The sequence below is a fragment of the Terrapene carolina genome, unplaced genomic scaffold (genome assembly GCF_002925995.2).
Source record: "Terrapene carolina triunguis isolate 2854851 unplaced genomic scaffold, T_m_triunguis-2.0 Scaffold22, whole genome shotgun sequence".
Taxonomy (NCBI): Eukaryota; Metazoa; Chordata; order Testudines; family Emydidae; genus Terrapene; species Terrapene triunguis.
The window spans coordinates 23,488,061-23,507,913 of NW_020664373.1; the positions used below are offsets into that span (position 1 = coordinate 23,488,061).

General features: G+C 38.1%; 1 protein-coding gene across 1 annotated transcript in view; it reads right to left on the reverse strand.

Moving 5' to 3' along the window:
• LOC112104196 (cilia- and flagella-associated protein 47) overlaps positions 1 to 19,853 on the reverse strand; it is a 698,279-nt gene that overhangs the window by 314,250 nt on the left and 364,176 nt on the right. The window contains exons 49-50 of the mRNA XM_029910741.1: positions 18,832 to 18,943; positions 2,222 to 2,359 (exon numbers count right to left, since the gene is read on the reverse strand). Coding sequence (XP_029766601.1) covers positions 2,222 to 2,359; positions 18,832 to 18,943 — 250 coding nt within the window. The remainder of the gene's footprint in view (positions 1 to 2,221; positions 2,360 to 18,831; positions 18,944 to 19,853) is intronic.

Genomic DNA, 19,853 nt, shown 5'->3' on the forward strand with positions numbered 1-19,853 from the left:
GTTTGCACAAATCCTGGAATGCAGCTTTATAAACTTTTATTTTTCTTCTAAAATTTTCATATTATTTTCCTTTATATAATGTTGGAAATATTTAAATAAATGCTATAGTGATTTGTGCCCTGCATAGTATATTTGGTAGGACTCTTTCATAGCAAGTTGTAAACATGATTACTATAGAAGGTTGTAAATGAAAGAACTATTTTGTCAGAAGACAAACAACAGTAGCCATCGCCAAGTATACAGGATACATCTTCTTTGTTTCAAGACACCCAGTCTGGCATTAATATGGTCCTTATCTTATTACATTTGGGAAATGTTTTATAGAAGTTATCTTCTTAAATCACGGTTCCACTTAAAGTGAAGTTATCTATTTATTCCTCAACTGCTTAACATTGTCTTAGCCTTGTATGAGTTTTTTATTTGCACTGTTTTGTATCTAAATGCAAGCATTTCATACAATGCCTCTGACAACATTGCTATAAGAATGTATGAATATTTTGTTTATAGAATCAAAAAACCTTACCATAACTTGTAACTAAAATAAGAATCCATTTGAATATAGTTATATTTATATTAAATGATTTATATTTATTGATTGGCTTCTGTTAAGAAACTGAATTAAATAGTTTTTGTTCAGATTCTTAGGACTTAGTTTATAAATGGATATAAAATAAGTGATCTTAACTGTTTAGATTACTTTGATAAATTAAACACAATTCACTGACTTTTCCTTTGTCCATTATAAAATGTTTTAGTTGTCTGGTATACTAAGGCAGGATTCGCTACTGATTTGGAGTAATAGTTTATTTCAGCCTTAATTTACCTGGGAAATGTGTTCTCCTAACCCCCCACAGCACAGCAGACCCTTAAAATTGTAATCTCTGCTGGAAGCTCTCCAAAAGACAGACATAAAAAAGAGACTGTAACTGAAATAACCATTGGCAATTGCTTGTTTATATTTCTTTTACTTTTTCTCTTTCATTTACCCCTTTATTAATAAATTAGTCATATTTTGCTTGACTTTAGCTCTAATGTCCCTAACACATAAAAAGGTCACATTCAAATAGTGGAGTTCATATCCTTGACTTGGTATTGAGAGAACCCATTTCTATGATATGGCCTACCATTGCTTGTTTCTCTACATAATAACATTTTAGTAATTTGCATAATAAAATTAGTTGGTGCTTAACACCTTAAAACACTGCTTTTTTTGCCACACTATTTCCCGTTTGTCAGTACAGACCCTCAGTTTTGGGAGGTTAATTAGCAGTAACAAAGAGGTGGTTCTGCTCTTCCAAATTAGGCATTATATCTGACTGCCAAGTCAAGAGAAAAATGCTGCATAAACATATTAATTTAATTACAGTTTGTAGAACCACTTATCTTGTTGACAGACATTTCTGAAATACGCAGAAGAGGCTGCTTTAGATGTGGCAAAATATATTTTGAAAACATTAGGTACTGCTATGTGTTCTGATATTGATTCTCCTTTTAACTTATCTCCATATGATTTACCTGGAATATGAGATCTGAAAATTCCACTGCTAGAACCAGGAAATCTGAGAACTAAGAGGAGCTAGTAAACACTGGGTCAGTTGGAGCTGGAGAAGGGGTCCCATAAATAATATCAGCCCCAAATATACGGTACCAGAAGCAAGTGTGCTTACAACTCCTACAAAATCTGTTTTCTCTGATTTGATACCAGTGGCACTTACAGATCCCAAGAATGGGACTTATACTGACAATATTCAAAGAAGAGCCTGTGATTTCCTATAAAACAGGTTGGTTTGATATTCTGAGACAGTATCTCAGCAAATTTCAGGAATCCCCTTCTTTCCTGTCCTGAAACAATCACATCAGTACTATTTGGTCTGCCATCAAAGAAGAATAACTTTAAAAGTAAGGCAAAATGTGTTAAATGATTTTTTCTATGTTTAAGCTATCAGTGTTATCACTGGTTTTGAAAAACAGCAGACACTTGACTGCTAACAGTGTTGCAAAAAGAGAAAAACAACAATCAAACAAAGCTTGAAGCTACATAAAAATCTTTTGAAAAATCAACCAAAAGACAAGCTCTTGTACACATATGCAATAAACATTTGGCTATGCATTATTCACAGGCACGTGGCTTGGCACATCAAATATGCATTTCATTTAAAAATGAATGATGATAGGGGTTTATACGGATTGATAATGAAATTACCCATAATAATAAACATACCAGTGTTTGCTGCATCAACAGTTTGTGATGTCTCTGTTGACAATTTCTGAAGGGCCTGTTCACCATCTGTCTCCTCCGGTGAGCTGTTATGTCGAGACTGCTGTTGTTCTTCAACTTCGACAATAAATGAAATTACACCTAAAACAAATAGGTACCAGATGTTATATTAACCAGGACATTAGTTTTATAAGATTGTCTGCCAGACTTATATTAATGTTGCTGCTGCTCTGAACTAATAAAATATGAGGCAAAATCTAAATTCCAGGTGTCAGCTATCCAATTATAATTGATTGTGAAAAAGAATACATCTTTGATGAGTTCAAGGAAATGAACCCTGCTTCCAAATTTTTTTTTCTTTCTTCAAAAGGATAATTATTTTAGCAGCTTACACAAAATAATTAAAGGCCAGTAATAAGGAATGTAGATAAATTATCAAAGCCCGCACCGCTTCCTGTAGCTCCCATTGGCTGGGAACGGCGAACCGCGGCCACTGGAAGCTGCGGGAGGCCATACCTGCGGACAGTCAATGTAAACAAACTGTCTTGCAGCCTGCCAGCGGATTACCCTGATGGGCTGCATGCGGCCCACGGGCTGCAGGTTGCCCACCGCTGGCTTAGAGTGTTGATGGACTCCGTGATTTTTTTTTTTTAATCACTGACCACAGTAATCTGGTTTTGCTGTTGCCATCCAATATACGTCATTGCTTTAATTTTCCTGAGCAATCATGTATGACTGTCATACAATTTTGGGATTGAACTTGTTTTGTAATGGAATATTTAGTGACTATTAAATACCCAGAGACTGCAAAATTAGGCTTTGTTTACTGCACTGGCAAATGCTGCACTGGCAAATGACCCATTCGATTAAAAATAAAGAATTTTATTTAATCTTAAAGAAAGTACTAGCTCCAATACATACATGGTTGCTTTACGCAATACTGATGACACTCCTAAACATTTGAAAGAGCAGCTTGGAAAGACCTAGGCTTTGTTACTTGCATTATGTGCCTCTAAATATGCACTTTAATCAACACATCTTCTTCAAAGGACTATATTTTCTTACTAATTGACTTTTGTCACACTCAGTATTTTATTAGATTCTAGAGATACTTAAAGCTGAAACAGGTCTACTAGTTGCACTTTTAGGTTCTGCACCAATTTTTCAACTTTCGACTTGGTACATCAATCAGCATATGGCATAAGGTTTTAAAATAGGTTTAATGTTTGCCTCTTGTACTTTCCATAAAAACAGTTTATTTTGTTGCATTTAGGCTTATTTTATAATACTCTATAATGAGACATTATACTCTTTAATACTCTTAGTGTTCATTTGAAATATGTTCCACAGGGAGCTTTTTTAATTGTATCTTATTAAGTGTTTGGTGCATTACCTAGCTGGGCAAAATATTCATGGTAAAATTTATTTTGATTGAGTTCTTTTAAAGTTCATGAAACATTTGGGAAATTGGGGCAGTTTTATAAAATTTCCAAAGAAATTTCATGAAAAAGATTTTTGACTATTACGATGTCTAACACCACTCTGTGGTACAATTCTGCATTTGTTTCTTTTCTTTTTTTCCCCCTCAAATTTTGAGCTGAGTTGGTTGGTTGTAATGGATCACATCAGCCAGATGATATTGGTCTGGTTCCCTGATTGAATGAGCTCACCTTGTTGTCAAGAGGTTTGGCTGAAGCCATTTTGATTCAGTTTCTCGGAGGGAGTAGCTGCATTTGTGTACTCTCTCTCAGCTAGCCAGAAAAAAATATATATTATCAGCTGCAGTGTGCTGCAGTCCTTACTACAGTATGTGTGGGGGAGTTAACTGCCCTTCAGCTCAAAAGTACTTCCCTTAATCACATGCTTCCTCAAATGGCTCCTGTCACTTGGTGCCTACTGCATTCTCATATAATTTTGGTGAGAATCAGTTTTAAATCAACAATGGCTTCACTCTTATGTTAATATTATTATACTAATAAGATGGTCAAGTGAAAGAATGAAAAAAGAAAAACAAAATATAGCTGTAAGTTTAATGGTGGCCCACTCAGCTGTAGTCATGAGAAACAGTACAGTCTCCAGAAGCAAAATAGTTCTGCTCTTTCTCCTCTGGTGTTTTGGCCTACTATGTTAGGTGGATTCCACATCACATTCAGCAGGTTTCACGTGCCAAGAAATAAAAAAAAATGACTTGCACTAAGATGCTGGGTTACTTTCAGTCTTTATACTGAAACGAAGCATATCAACTTCAAACTACTGTAGTCTCTTTTTCTGTGCTAGATAGCATCTGAACAGTACCACTATATTGAACCAAAATTGAAAACAATAAAAAGCAGACATGCATTTAAATGTAGAGGAATGGACCATTTTCTTTTTAATGTCAGGGTGTTAGTCTCCAGAACATAAGGGTTTCCCCTTTAAAGAATTCTATAACTCCCCACCACAAAAATCCATTTCTAAATACCTAATTTTACAGATTTCTGAAATTATACACACTATGAAACCTCTGGATACCACTTGAATAAATGGGAAGTTTTGCAAACACCAGGAAATGGAGAGTAATATAGAAAGTGGTCTTAATAGAGGTTAGGGGTATAATCAGGAAACAAAGAGATTCAATCAGCAAAAAAAGCAGGTTAATTAATGTGGGATAAAACAGTCAGGGCAGGGCAGTCCTACATTACCGCTTAAGTCAATCTACTTTACATCACTCATAGCACCAGTATGGACAGCGCAAATCTTAAACCGAATCAATGCATGATCACTCAATCCAAGGTTATTTCCTATGACCAGCTCTTCTATGATTCCTCACTACTTGCCAAAACCAAGTCTAAAATTGCATCAGCTATGGTTGGTTCGGTGACAATGTTATGAAGAAAACTGTCATCTAACACATCCAGGAATAACTGGGGCCGATCACTATTAGCAGTATTTATTCTTCACTCTACATATGGGAAGTTAAAGTCTCCCATCACAACACAAGTCCCAAAAGTATTTCTCTCTCTAATAACATAAAAAAAAATCTGTCTTTATCTGACCCTTGGGGTCAAAAGCAAATCCCAACACTATCCCATTAGGGCCTCTTTTACTATCTTTCTCCAAAGTGATTTTGTTCCAAAAGATTCTGTTTTGTCCAGACTATCGCTTTTCTTTACTATTCACCACTTCATTGATGCACAGCACTACTCCATCACCTTTACCTTTATTCCTCTCTCTCCTAAACAGCACATATGCTTCCATACCTGTATTCCAGTCATGAGTACTTAATCCCTATATGTGCTTTAACCTCCTGCACCAGTAGTTCCAGTTCCTTCATTTTTATTGTCCAGACTCCTTGCATTTATGTACAATCATTTTAGTTGTTTCTCTCAAACCTCATATGATTTTCTAGCCAGATTAAATTTAGTCCTTTCACTAACTGTAACAACCTACCTGACTCAATATTTGTATTTACTTTCGCCTTGCTGTCCATTCTCTTACCTTATAGTGTTTAGTATCCCTTGCTGTATCTCCTGTGTATTGAAGCCAGGTGTGGAGATTTCATGAGTCTCTCGCACCCATCTCCATTCATCTCCTAGTTTAAAGTCCTTCTGATCGATTGTGTGCCTGCCTTGATCCTATCATATTAATATCCCAGGTACTCAAGTGGAGTCCACCTGTAAAGAAGAGCCTTCTTTGTGTAAATGCCTCCCAGTGGTCCATCATCCCAAAATCATCTTCATAGCACCAGTACCTTGAGCCATCTGTTGGATCTTCATTATCTTTCCACATTTTGCCATCCTTCATTATTCTACTGAAAATCGCCTGAGCTTCCACTTCTTCAAGCATCTGACCCAGCTAGTGTAATCATCCTTGATCCACTCCAGTGGGAACCTAGCAGTGTAATTTGTCCTGGCCTGCAGCAGAATCAGCAGATTTTCACTGCTCCCATCAGGATCCTTTTCAGCCTTCCATCCACAACTCAGATCCTTGTTCCTGGCAGACAGTTCCTTCTTCTGTTCTCTAGATCTGGTGATAGGCTGCCGCCTGTCGACTCTTCTCAGTATAGAGTCCCTGGTCACCTAGACATGTCTCTTCCTGGTGTTGGTATGAATCTGTTTTATGTTCTCTCTCGCAATCCCCTGTACATCCTCATTTTTCCTTAGGCTCCAGTCCCTGGCCTTCAATATCTCTTCCTCTCTTCTACAAGCACTGGCTTCCCTTCTTTTTTCCCTTGCTACCCCATCATCTGCCTGTTTCTTCTCCTCCTCATCCCTTAGTGCAGCAAATATGTTACTCACCGTGATTTCATCACCACTAGTTGGTCTCTTCCTCTGCTTGGTCCTCGTGGTCACGTTCTTCCATGGGTCACCCTCCTTTTCTGGGAGTCTGCCTTCCTGGTCCTTTTGTTTGACAGGTGTCTGCAAATCTTGAGTTGTCTATACCACCATAGTCTGAATTCCATCATAGTCTCCAGCTGCAACTCTAATTCTTGAATCTTCTCTGTCTTTGAAAGAACGAATACTAAAATACTGGAGTGTGAATTTGATATTAGGTCTCCAGAGGTCAAAATGACAGTGTAGGTTAAATCTGAGGAGGCATCACGTTACAGAGCACAAACAGTGAAAGACAGACCATCCTACTGTAAGTACAAATCTGGAAGTCTCTATACCGGAAAGATGTCAAGAATTCTGAGCAAAATTCAGTGGGAGAAAAACATAAACATAATGTAAATGATAACGGGGTGTTTAGGATTCTTTATTGTGATTTATTTATGATTTATTAGATGCTAAATACAGTTACAGTTCCTCAGTCACCAAAGCAATTCTTCAGTTAAACCACCATCCTGGTTAAAAAGTGATGTGCAAGTACTGATTAGATAGTTATTTATTTATTTTATTATTTATCTATAACAAATGGAAAAATGGGGAGATTGACAGCAATGAGTACAAACTGGCAGCTAGTTAATAATCTATAGCCAGTAAGATTAATGACAATAAGAAGTTGTTCTTGAAATATAATCAGGAACAAATGAAATCTTAACAATGGCATAGGTCCAATACTAGATAAAGATGGTACAATTGTCAGTCATGCTGTAGAAAAGGCAGAAGTATTCAATAAATATTTCTGTTCTGTGTTTGGAAAGTAGCAGGATGATTTTTCATGTGTTGCAGTGATAGTAAAATACTTTCTATTCCATCAGCAACTAGAAAGGATGTTAAAAAGCAACTATTAAACATTTTTAAATGAGTTGGAATGAATAGCTTGCACCTAAAAGTATTAAAAATAATTGGCAGAAGAGCTCTCTGAATCATTAGTGTTAATTTTTAACAAATCTTGGAACACTTAGAAAGTTCCTGAGCACTGAAATGACGCTAATGTGCAATATTTAAAAAGAAAATGGGATTAGCACAGTAACTACAGGCCCATTAGACTGACTCTGACACCAGGCAAAATCATGGAAAGATTGATATAGTTACTCTATCGGTAAAGAATTAAACAATGGAAGCATAACTAATGTCACAACACTATTTTATGGAAAATAAGTCTTGTCGAACAAGCTTGATATTTTCTTTGAGACTAACAATTTGGTTGATAAAGGTAACTATATTGATACAATATATTTAGCCTCCTCTCAGACATTTGCTTTAGTCCCATGTGACATTTTGACAAAAAATAGCACTAAACAAAAATCAATGCATCCCATATTAAATTAGTTGAAACTGGTTATCTGATCAATCTAATAATTTACATGGGGAAATCACCATCCTGCGAAGGTGTTTCTAGTTGGGTCCCACAAAGATCTAATGCTGTTCAGTATCTTTATCAGTGATCTAGAAGAAAACATAAAATCATTGCTGGTAAAACTGCAGATATTGGTGGAGTGTTAAATAATGATCCGGACAGGTCAATTATACAAACTGATCTGGATTGCCTGTTAAGGTGGACTAATTTGAACAACATGTGTTTAATATAGCCAAATGGAAGGTCATACATCTAAGGGCAAAGAATTTAGGTCAGGCTTACAGGATGGGGACAGGATCCTGGAATGGAGTGACACTGAAAAGGCAATTAGGGGCAGGTTAGATAACCAAGTTAATGAGAGCTATCAGCATGATGCTGTAGCTAAGAGGGCCAATGCAAACCTGGGAGGCACAATCAGAGCAATATGGAGCAGGAACAGACAGGTAGTATCAGGTCTATATACAGCATTAATAGGACCATTACTGGAATACAGCTTACAGTTTTGATGTACATACTTCAAGAAGAATGTTGACAAATTGAAAGGGTTCAGAAAAGATCTACAAGAATTATTCAAGGACTCGAAAGCATGCCTTATAGTGAAAGAATTAAAAAGACCAGTCTATTTAGCTTATTGAAGAAAAGGTCAAGAGGTGAGTTGATCATGATCTAAAAGTACCTCTATGTGGAAGAGTTTTCTGAGACTAGACAGCTCTTTATTCTAGCAGACAAAGACACAATGAGATCCAGTGGTTGGAATCTGAAGCTAGAGAAATACAGACTGGAGTGGAGATAAAATGTGTTTGGTTTTTTAAACAGTGAGCGTAACTAACTATTGGACAACTTTCACAGGCATGTGGTGGATTCTCCAGCACTCGCAGTATTTAAATCAAGACTGGATGTCTTTCTAAAAAAATATGTCATAGTTCAAAAGAGAAGTTATATGTTTGATTCAGAAATTATTAGGTGAGCTTCTATTCTCTGTTACACAGGAGGTCAGACTAAATGATCAGAATGGTCCTGTCTGGCCTTAAAAATCTCTGAAAGTTGCTGGGAATTAATAGAAATATAACAAAATATTAAAGGACAGGAAGAACAGTGTCACTGTATGAGAAAATATTTTAAACACTAAATAATATCTGTATAGTTAGAACAGAAGACCACACGAACGGCCAGACTGGTCAGACCAAAGGTCCAACTAGCCCAGTATCCTGTCTTCCGACAGTGGCCAATGCCAGGTGCCCCAAAGGGAATGAACAGAACAGGCAATCATCAAGTGATTCATCCCCTGTCGCCCAATCCCAGCTTCTGGCAGAAGCTTATTTACTTTCTCCACACCAGTCATGATTTTATAGACCTCTATCATATTCACCCTTAGTCGTCTCTTTTCCAAGCTGAAAAGTTCCATTCTTATTAATCTGTCCTCATATGGAAGTTCCATACCCCTAATAATTTTTGTTGCCCTTTTCTGAACCTTTTCCAATTCCAATATATCTTTTTTGATATGGGGCGACCACATCGATACGCAGTATTCGAGATGTGGGTGTACCATGGATTTATATAGAGGCAATATGACATTTTCTGTCTTATTATCTATCCCTTTCTTAATGATTCTCAACATTCTGTTTGCTTTTTTGACTGCCACTGCACACTGAGTGGATGTTTTCAAAGAACTATCCACAATGACTCCAAACAAAATAACAACCAAAGAGTGGGAAAAGCGTCTCCATTGTTATTTGTCATCCAAACTCACCTACAGGTGTAACCATGTTTTCACTTTACTCACAGGGATTTGTTAACCTTGGATCCTTTATCCGTTTTCTAAGTATTTTTCTTGACTTTTATGCCATATATCTATTAAGATATGAACTGGGTTTGCAAAATATAATGGTTGGGATTTTCAAGAGCTTTCATTGTTGGATTACGACTCCTATTGACAACAGTAAGACTCCTATTGACTTTAGCAAGTGAAGAGTTAGGCCAATGCTGAGGGTTTTTGAAAATACCACTGTTTCTCAGCTGTCCTTCAGCATATATGCATTTCAGAACAAAAATACTAAATACTGAACTATGAGTAGCAACTGGAAAAAATAGTTCTTAAATACACATTAAAATGTAAGGAAAGAGCACAATGAGATGGTTATTTTCCTTGTCAGATCATTCTTTCAGATGGTCTCTTGGTAAATATATCATTGCTATTTTTTTTAGTTTTAGGATGCAATATAAACCTTTTGTTCAACCGCAGCCCACATACTGATGCAGCAATTTTGTTTTATATTATTGCAAAAGAAGCAATCTCTTTAAACAGACAAAGGCGGTTTTATTTCCCATTAAAACTGCATTGGCAGCATCATATCTCACAATATGAGATTCATTGGCCATATACAGTAATACCGTACACTTTAGTGAAGTGGAAAATATTCAACTTTTTTCCTTTTCTATAAATGGACCGTACTAACTGAAGGATTTATGGGCAAAATAGAAATTCTCTGAGCATGATTCTTTTCTAGTTTTAAACAGATAGTAAAATCCATTACTCTGCTCGCAATGTCCCAATATATTGTCTTCAGACAATGAAAGAAAGCTATTTTGTGCTGGAATTTATCACATTAATCTGAAAATATGTGGAATGGTTAGCTAGTGGTTTAAATACTAGACATGTTCTTAATGAGTGTGACTGTCTTCTTAAAGATATAGTACAATAGCCTTGAAACAAATATTCAATGTGCATTAGAGCACTCTTTTAGTAAAGTGTGTTCTAAAATGATGGGGTCTAAATTAGCTGTTACCGCTCACGAAAGAGATCTTGGAGTCATTGTGGATAGTTCTCTGAGAACATCCGCTCAATATACAGCAGCAATCAAAAAAGCAAACAGAATGTTAGGAACCATTCGTAAAGGGATAGATAAGAAGACAGAAAATATGATAATGCCACTATATAAATCTATGATATGCCCACACCTTGAATACTGTGTGCAGTTCCGGTCATCCCATCTCAAAAAAGATATATTAGAAGAAAATGTACAGAGAAGGGCAACAAAGTGATTAGGGGTATGGAACAGCTTCCATAGCAGGAGAGAATAAAAAGACAGACTTTTCAGATTGGAAAAGAGACGACTAAGGTGGGAATATAATAGAGGTCTATAAAATCATGTGGAGAAAGTGAATAGCGAAGTGTTATTTACCACCTTCATGTAACACAAGAACCAGGGGAGACTCAATTAAATTAATAGGCAGCAAGTTTAAAACAAACGAAGTACTACTTCACACAATGCAGTCAACCTGTGGAATTCATTGCCAGGGGATGTTGTGAAGGTCAAAAGTATGACTGGGTTCAAAAAAGAATGAGAAGTTCATGGAAGATAACTTCTTGGGGATCACTTGATAATTGCTCTGTTCTGTTAATTCCCTCTAAAGCACCTGGCATTGGCCACTGTTGGAAGCCAGTATGCTGAGCTAGATGGACCATTGATCTGACCCAGTATGGCCAGTCATATGAGTTCTAGGCTGGCTTTAAATTAATAAGTCTGATATATGAGGCTATGCCTTTGGTCAGTGTGGGAGAGAGGGACAAATCCAACCTGTTTTCTGAACGATGCTGTGAAACCAATTTACAATGAATTTATATAGAGAGAATCTTGACTTAAATAAAAGCGAGTGAAAGTTCCATACTGCTTCTGTAAACCTTAGTAGCTTGCTGGGAACAGAAGCTCGCAGACTTCAAATACAGGCAAAAAGGGAAATTGGAAGTGTGTTGATACCTGTTGCCAGGCTAATGTGTAGGGACCTACCAAATTCATGGTCCATTCTGGTCAATTTCATGGCCAGAGGATTTTAAAATTGGTCAATTTCATTATTTCAGATGTTTACCTCTGAAATTTCATTGTGTTGTAACCATGGGGGTCCCGACCCAAAATAGGATCGAGGGGGGAGGGTTTGCAAAGTTGTTGTGGGAGGGTCCCAAGATTGCCACCCTTACTTCAGTGCTGCCTTCAGAACTGGGCTCTGAAGGCAGCAGCCTCCGAGCTTCCTGCAGCTAGAGGAGGTTCCTGGAGGTGGATAGGATCTCCCCGTGCTACTAGGAGCACCCCAGCCAGGTTAGCTGCTAGTCCAGACCAGTGGCAGATTAAGGCAGGGGCCCCTGGCCAATTCCCCCCCCCCCCAAAAAAAATGGGTGCCCCAGCCCTGGAAGAAGCCCCAGGGGTGAAAGCCCTGACTTGGTCACCCCAAACCCCAGCAGGAGCTGTGGGGGAAGAAGCCCCAAGCCCGGGCGCATTAAGCCTGTCTGCAACCACAGAGGATGAAGCCCAGAGCCAGCTGGAGCCATGGGGGGTGGAAACCCTGAGCCGGGCGCCCCAAACTCCAGCTGCAGCCACAGAGTGGAAGCCCTGAGCCCAGGGTGTCTGGGCTGGAGCGGTTCGGGCGGAAGCCCCTAGGCCTGGGATGCCCCGGCTGGAGCTGTGGGGGGCAGAAGCTCCGAGCTCAGCACCCAGAGCTGTGGCAGGAGCCACAGGGGGAGGAAGCCCTGAGCACAGTGCCCAGAGCCCAGCTCCCAGACTGCTGCAGTGCAGAAGTGAGGGTTTACCATCCTCACTTATGCACTGCCTCTGGAGGTGGGTCTGATCTCAGCAAGAGCAGCCATGCAGGGGAAGGACAACTCCTGTCCCTCCCCTGCACGGCCAGACTAGCAGCTAGGAGCCCCTTGCTCCCAGCAGCACAGGGAGATCAGATTTCACGGGGAAGGGCTTATTTCACGGTCCATGACACATTTTTCTCGGCCGTGAAATTGGTAGGGCCCTACTAATACTTATATGAAGCTCTCAAATTACCTCCTAGTCAAAAAGAAAAAACTGTGGGAAAACCTGCTGACGGATATAATTTGCATGTTATTCAGGGGAATTTCCTGAAGTACTTAAAGTTGTACTATTCAGAATTTGTTATACTTTATTCTTAGGAAATGAGTTAAAAGTGTGATGTAACTGTATATATGAGGAAGGGCACAAGAAAGTTGTGTGCCATAGCCTAAAAGTTAGTGGGCTCCGATTGGGTACTCGAGCCCAGGGTGCATGGAGGGGAGCGAGGACTGTATCTGAGGTCTTACTTTGCTCTGGTGAGAGACTCCAACTCAGGATTGAGACAAGATGGGAGCCTTCAGCTATGGACTGGAGCTGACCTGGTAGAGTAGGAGCAGTGAACTGCAAAGGATTTGGCAGCAGTGAGCCAGATATCATCTGATTGGGTGGTGACCTCAGCAATCAGGGCAGCCCTCAACAGTCATCAGTGGAATGAACCAGACAAGAGACAGAGGCAGACCACAGCCATCCACAGCAGTCAAGTTAAAAAAGAGCTCCCCCCAATTTTTGCCCACTTTGCTTCACACTCATACTAGATTTATGAATGTGATTGAGGTGGATTGGGACTTTGCTTTGAATAAGAGCTGCAGGGACCCCTGAAAATAAACTACCAATTAATAGGTGAGGTTGTAGAAACTGCCTATATGCTGTCATTATCCTCAAATTACATTTTAAAGCTAAAATGACCAAATCTTTATACAAATACAAGGGCCGATAAATTAAATTAGAGAGCTCTGCCAACAGAAGCTGCTGTACCATTCTAAATCATTAACTCTATAGGGTGTCATACAGCAGCCTCACACAATGTGGAGGTACTGAAGGGAAATACTGTTAAGCCAACAATGTACATAAACTATAGCATTCTGACAGCATTAGCATCCTCTTCATGAACTTATTTATATGATGTCAGAGCTCCTGTTTTCTTCCAAAAGGAGCCCTGATGTGGCTTGGCTTGTTAGGGTAGGCAAATATACCACCCTCTTCCTAAAGTAGGGTATAGATGTTCAAGGTAATAATAACATAAAAAGACTTCCCACTAAATTTACAAAATACATAAAAATAAACTAAGGATGCTAAATAAAATTAGAAAATAGGCCCACTCCCACCCACCCAATTGCAGATCTTATATGAATACAAAAGATACCACTGAATACAACTGTACAATCAAATGCAAGGGAGGGAAAGACAACTGAAAGAAAGAGGGGAAAGAGTACAGTTGATAACAAGTGGATTGGCAATACTGCAGCTAGTCTATTTTCTGTACGATTAGTCTCCCAATTGCCAATGCTAGCAAAAAATCTCTCTCTCTCTCTCTGGCCTTTTTCTTATAATCTAACAGAAACAGAATGATCTGCAAAAGAAAAGCTCCATGTATTTGGCACACAAATAAAGATAATCAATGGCAGGTTTCCACATGGAGCACATATTTGTTATTAATGTTCGAAAAATCTCTCCATATCCTCTTCTTCCCTTTTTCTATTAGTAGGCATGTTGTAACATTTGTTTATTGGGCTGAAGCAGGTGTTTGTTTTAATGAAGGCAAGTCGCTCCATATTCCCCATGGAGAAGTAGTTACATATGTTGATGACTACAGCATAGGGGTGTCAAACATACAGTCTGTAGTCCCAGTCAGTTAGAAACACAGTATGGTGTGCGATGTTTATCCAAAGAGTGAAGTGTAGAATTCTAGACCAATGTTCTATTGCAGCTGGTGGCAAGGAAGTTGATGTGCAAATAAAGGTCTCAGAGAATGAGGTATAGTGAAAGACTAGATGAAATGTGTGCAGAACTTTTGGCCTATCGTTAGGACTTTGGTCACTACGAAGTGCCTTCAGAGAACGCCTTCACCAGTAAGTTGAGACAGTGTGCAAAATAGGAGATGGAAATGAAGTTGCTGCTGTATCTAGTAAGGGAACCCAGAGTGCACTAAAGGAAATGTAATCAGTGGTGAATGTCGACTAACACAGCACTTTATGGTGTGATGAACTGCAATCTATACTGCTTAGCACAGACATTCCAGTGAGGAAAAAAATATTTGTCCCCAGCCACTCTGGAGGAGTAATAGCCTCTATCTGTTTGTGGAAGGCGTAATCCTGAGAAAAGATGAACAGATCAAATGCCAGCATCTTTGCGCAAGGAATCTTCAAACATTAGGGCTGGGTGTGTTCCTAATAGTATTCTTAGCCCTTCTAGGCCTTTTTTTTTTGGACACACTTTAAAGAGGAACTTCAACAAATACACCATTATAGTTGTGTTGCACAGAATGAGTAACTATTTAATGCTTTAGAAAAGAATATTTGGAAATCACTTTAACTTCATTTAGATTTTATAATCTATTACTTAGGAATGGATCACGGGGGACTTCTCTCTGGAGCCAGAACATTGTACAAACTGGTTATTAAGTCTTATTTCTACATTAAGGCAAGTCTATGACTAAAATTAATTAGAGTATATAATCTTAGAATATTTCCAAAGAGATCTTTTAAGAATGATCAAAGCCTGAAAGGACTGACTTTTAAACTGTGTCCCTTTTCAGCACAATAATATTAAAATAGGAACCTGAAAAACACAAGAAATGTAATTTTACCATTGCAATTTCATGTGTAACACAATACACCCAGAAAAAAGTATGTTTGAATGTAAAAGAAAACTGAACTCCTTTTGCTCAGAACAGCAGTTTATATCATAAGAAGCACTTCATATCAAGTATAAATTGCAAAATGTATTTTAAAATTATATAAGGAACTAAATTAAAAGGATATGAAGGTTGCAAAGTGAAGCACCTTTAGGTTACAAAATACTAGAATTAAGGTTGCTTGTGCAGATGCATTATGATACTTTTAATTACATAGTATTTTTTCCAGAGAATTAACAGTGCCACTCAATGAGTAGCGGTTCAATATTTATTTTTATCCTCATGATTCAACGTGTGGCCCCACGCATTATTTTCAACACAGTATCCAAATGCTGTACTGAACCCAGAATTATTAATTTCCTCGTGGGCTTTTTAATGGTGCTCTCATTGTAGTATCTTAGTTCTTTACAAAAGTTAATGAATTTATCTTCATAACACCTCTGTGAGTTGACAATGTAGTACTCTGCCCATTTTACACATGAAGAACTGAGACACAGAGATTAAAGCCAAAATTGTCATAAGTGTCAAATAATTCTGGGTGCCCAATTTGAGATGCCCAGTTCCTGATTTTTGGAGTATTTAGTATTTTATAGCACTTTATATGTTCAGAGCAGATCTCCCATTGACCTTGGTTGCAGTGACGAGCAGTCAGCCCCTCTGCAAAGTGTTTCAAGTTGGGTACTCAGGCCTGGTCTACACTGGGTGAGGTGGCGGGGGAATCGATCTAAGTTATGCAACTTCAGCTACATGAACAACGTAGCTGAAGTCAATGTACTTAGATCTACTTACCGCACGCGGTGTCTTCACTGTGGTAAGTTGACGGCTGACGCTCCCCCATCGACTCCGCCTACGCTTCACGCTCCAGTGGAGTACTGGAGTCGACGGGAGAGTGCTCAGTGGTCGATTTTTCGCATCTAGGCTAGACGCGATAAATCAATCCCTCGCTGGATCGATCGCTGCCCGTCGATCCAGCACGTAATATAGACATGCCCTCAGAAAATAAGGAGCACACTGTGGATACCTGTGAAAATGTTGGTTTGCGTGACTTGCCCAGCATCACATAGGAACTCTGTCACAGAGGCAGGAATAGAATCCGGTTCTCCAGGGCAGTATTCTACTGCCTTAACCATAATACCATCCTTTCTCATGCCCATCTAAATAGGCAGACTTTTAAAATAAAATAAAATAAATAAAAAATAAACAAACAACACCAAACACCTCTTTCTCTGCTACACAAAGCAGAGAGAAAGAACTCATGACTCTGTACTCACTGCTGAGATAGTCATAAAAGAACTTAGATGGAGTTGGGTCCACAGCTCATTAAGTAACTCATATTAAACATTCAGATCTCTTAGGATCATGCATAAGGCTACAAAAGACATTACTTCACAATGGGTTGTGAAATAGCGCCATAGGAGTACGCACACCCTGAGGGACGAGTGAATCTGTGTTGCCAATACTGGAAAGAGAAATTTCTATTTACAGTCTCACTTCTGTAACTACGTGTTTCAGATTGTAGTCAGTAAACAACTGATCATTACTATGGCATTCTAATATTATCTACAATTGCTACTACTCAGCTGGTTAACACTGAAGTCAGATCCACTTTTTAAAACAACTGTCATTTATTCTTCTAAAGGAAAAATTCCCTTCCCAAAGGAAAAAAATGGGAATTTGGCCTTCTGTTCTTCAGCAATAGTCAGTGTTGATGTCTTATAATAAAATACTAGTATTCAGTACATACTGATGCTAAATCATGTGACAGTAAAATTAATTTTAGACATCCAAGTCTTTATCAGCACAAAACAGGACACTTCCCAGTTATCAAAGAAATAATTAAGCCATTGTGTTTCAATGCACGGGTCACTAGCACACTCTATTTCTACCCTGCCCTTGAGACAGAGAGAAAAAGACCAGACTGAAGAGCAAGGGCTCCTTCCATCTTTTGTAACTCAGAGAAATGGTGTCTTAGATTACAGGACAAGAGCAGACTCCAGGCTCTGCTTTTAATTCTTTGGTGCCAGCAATGTTATTAAGTCTACATTTGTCCAATTTTCATTGGAAAACTAGGCTCCGATCCTGCAAACACTTAAACATGTGTGTAACTAGGCACATGAGTGGTCCCATTCTAGTCAAACTTCAGCGGGACTACTCTTGTGACTATAATTACATACATGCTAAGTCTTTGTAGGGTCTGGTCCTTAGGGTCCATACACAAAAACAATGATAAATAAAATTAAAATGACCAGTCCCAAAAACATCAATTATAGCTGAAGAGCTAGCAACAATTACAGTTAAAGTTGCACAAGCAATTCCATTGCAACCCCTTGATTTCAGTCACCATTAGTTTTCTGAAAATGCCAAATATTGAACTTAAATTTTCTAGATATGGTTCCTGTCTGAAGTGAATATTTCTGGAAAATTAGAGCAAAAATGGTCCAGCCATTTTCCAACTTTTATTGAATAGTACTAGCATTGACACAGATGGGAGCAATAAGTTTAAATTTAGCAGGCAAATAGTTCTCTTAAAAATCACAAGAAACTTAACTACACATTTACATATCTGATTAATAAAAAATGCTAACTAGGAGCCTGACTAGCCAGACAAGCGGCTGAAGTTCCTTCATTTGTTACTGTAGAGAAGAAGAAACAGAGGTGGTCAAGCCCCTCCTCCCTTATGTAACTTGCGGTGCTGAACATTTAGTGCCACAAGATGGCTCTTGTCCTCTGGAATGGTGGTTGAAGCATGAAGGGACATATGAATCTTTAGCGCATCTGTCACGTAAATATCTTGCGACGCCAGTTACAACAGTGCCATGTGAACGCCTGTTCTCACTTTCAGGTGACATTGTAAACAAGAAGCAGGCACCATTATCTCCTGCAAATGTAACCAAACTTGTTTGTATGAGCAACTGGCTGAAGTAGGACTGAGTGGACTTGCAGGCTCGAAAGTTTTACATTGTTTTATTTTTGAATGCAGTTATTTTTTTTGGAACATAATTATACATTTGTAAGTTCAACTTTCATGATAAAAAGATTGCACTACAGTACTTGTATTCGGTGAATTGAAATGTACTATTTCTTTTGTTTTTTACAGTGCAAATATTTGTATTCAAAAATAAATACAAGGTGAGCACTGTACACTTTGTATTCTGTGTTGTAATGGAAATCAATATATTTGAAAATGTAGAAAACATCCAAAAATATTTAAATAAATGGTATTCTATTATTGTTTAACAGTGCGATTAATCGTGATTACTTTTTTTAATCGCTTGACAGCCCTAATATTTAGATTATGCTATTCAAACTAACCTAAGTGGGGTTTATGGAGAGAGGAATGGTTTATAGATTTGTACTTGTTTATTATTATTATAAAATGACAGTATAAAAACTGAACTTTTTTTTACCTTTAAATATTCCTCGTTTCCATGCAGATACATTCAGAGTGTAAGCGGCTGTGTCATCAGCTTCTACAGTGAGGTTTGGAATACCAGCCACCATTGGAAGATCTGAAGTCACCTAGGAGGACAGATTGCACACACAAAAATCAAATACATCCTTTCTAACAGCTTTGAAAAGTAACATAAGGTATAAACAATATTGTAAGTAATAATAATTATAATATCTGCTCTTATATAGCACTTTCAATTATCAGATCTCAAAGTGCTTTACAAAGGAGGTATAAATCCTACTCCTTCAACACAGTCTTTCGTTGACTGTAAAGTGGAAGGAATATGCACAATACAAGAACTAGCGTCACATACAGAAAGTATCAGGTATAAATTCTGGAGCCACTACTCAAGTTATATAGCATTAAATCATTAAGTCAGTCAATGGGACTACTTAAGTGTAAAGAAGGAATCAGGCTTTCAGACTTTTGCATACATTTTCCTGAGAACAAAAATAGGTGTAAAGAACATTAGATACTAAATTTACTAAGGAACATTTTAAATAGTGTTGTGTTAATATTCATTCTGGCCACTTATGCATTATGTAAAAAATAACCAGTAGTATGTTTTTGAAGTTATGTGTCTATAACTTAGGCGGAAAGGCAATTAATTGAATAAGAACTGAAATAGCAAAAGTTTTTTTACAGAGATATTAACTTTGCAGACCATAATTATTTTTACAAAAGTACAAGCTCACAGAGACCATACTGCAAAGTTTGCTCACAGCCAAGAATCACTGAAAAATTAAGTCTAGTGTTCATAATGGATTTGGAAATACAAACTTTTATTTGAATTTGACAAAACTCCTTGATTTGCCCTCTAACTTTTCTAAAATCTGTCCCTGGGTTTCCATGGCATATTTGCTGGAAGCCAGACTGCAAACGTAGTCATAGTCACTAAGATACTTTGATGGTTAGAAATACCTAGCTATGGTAGACAGACTGCAGAAAGTGTGGTTCCACATGATATGGTTTCTCTTG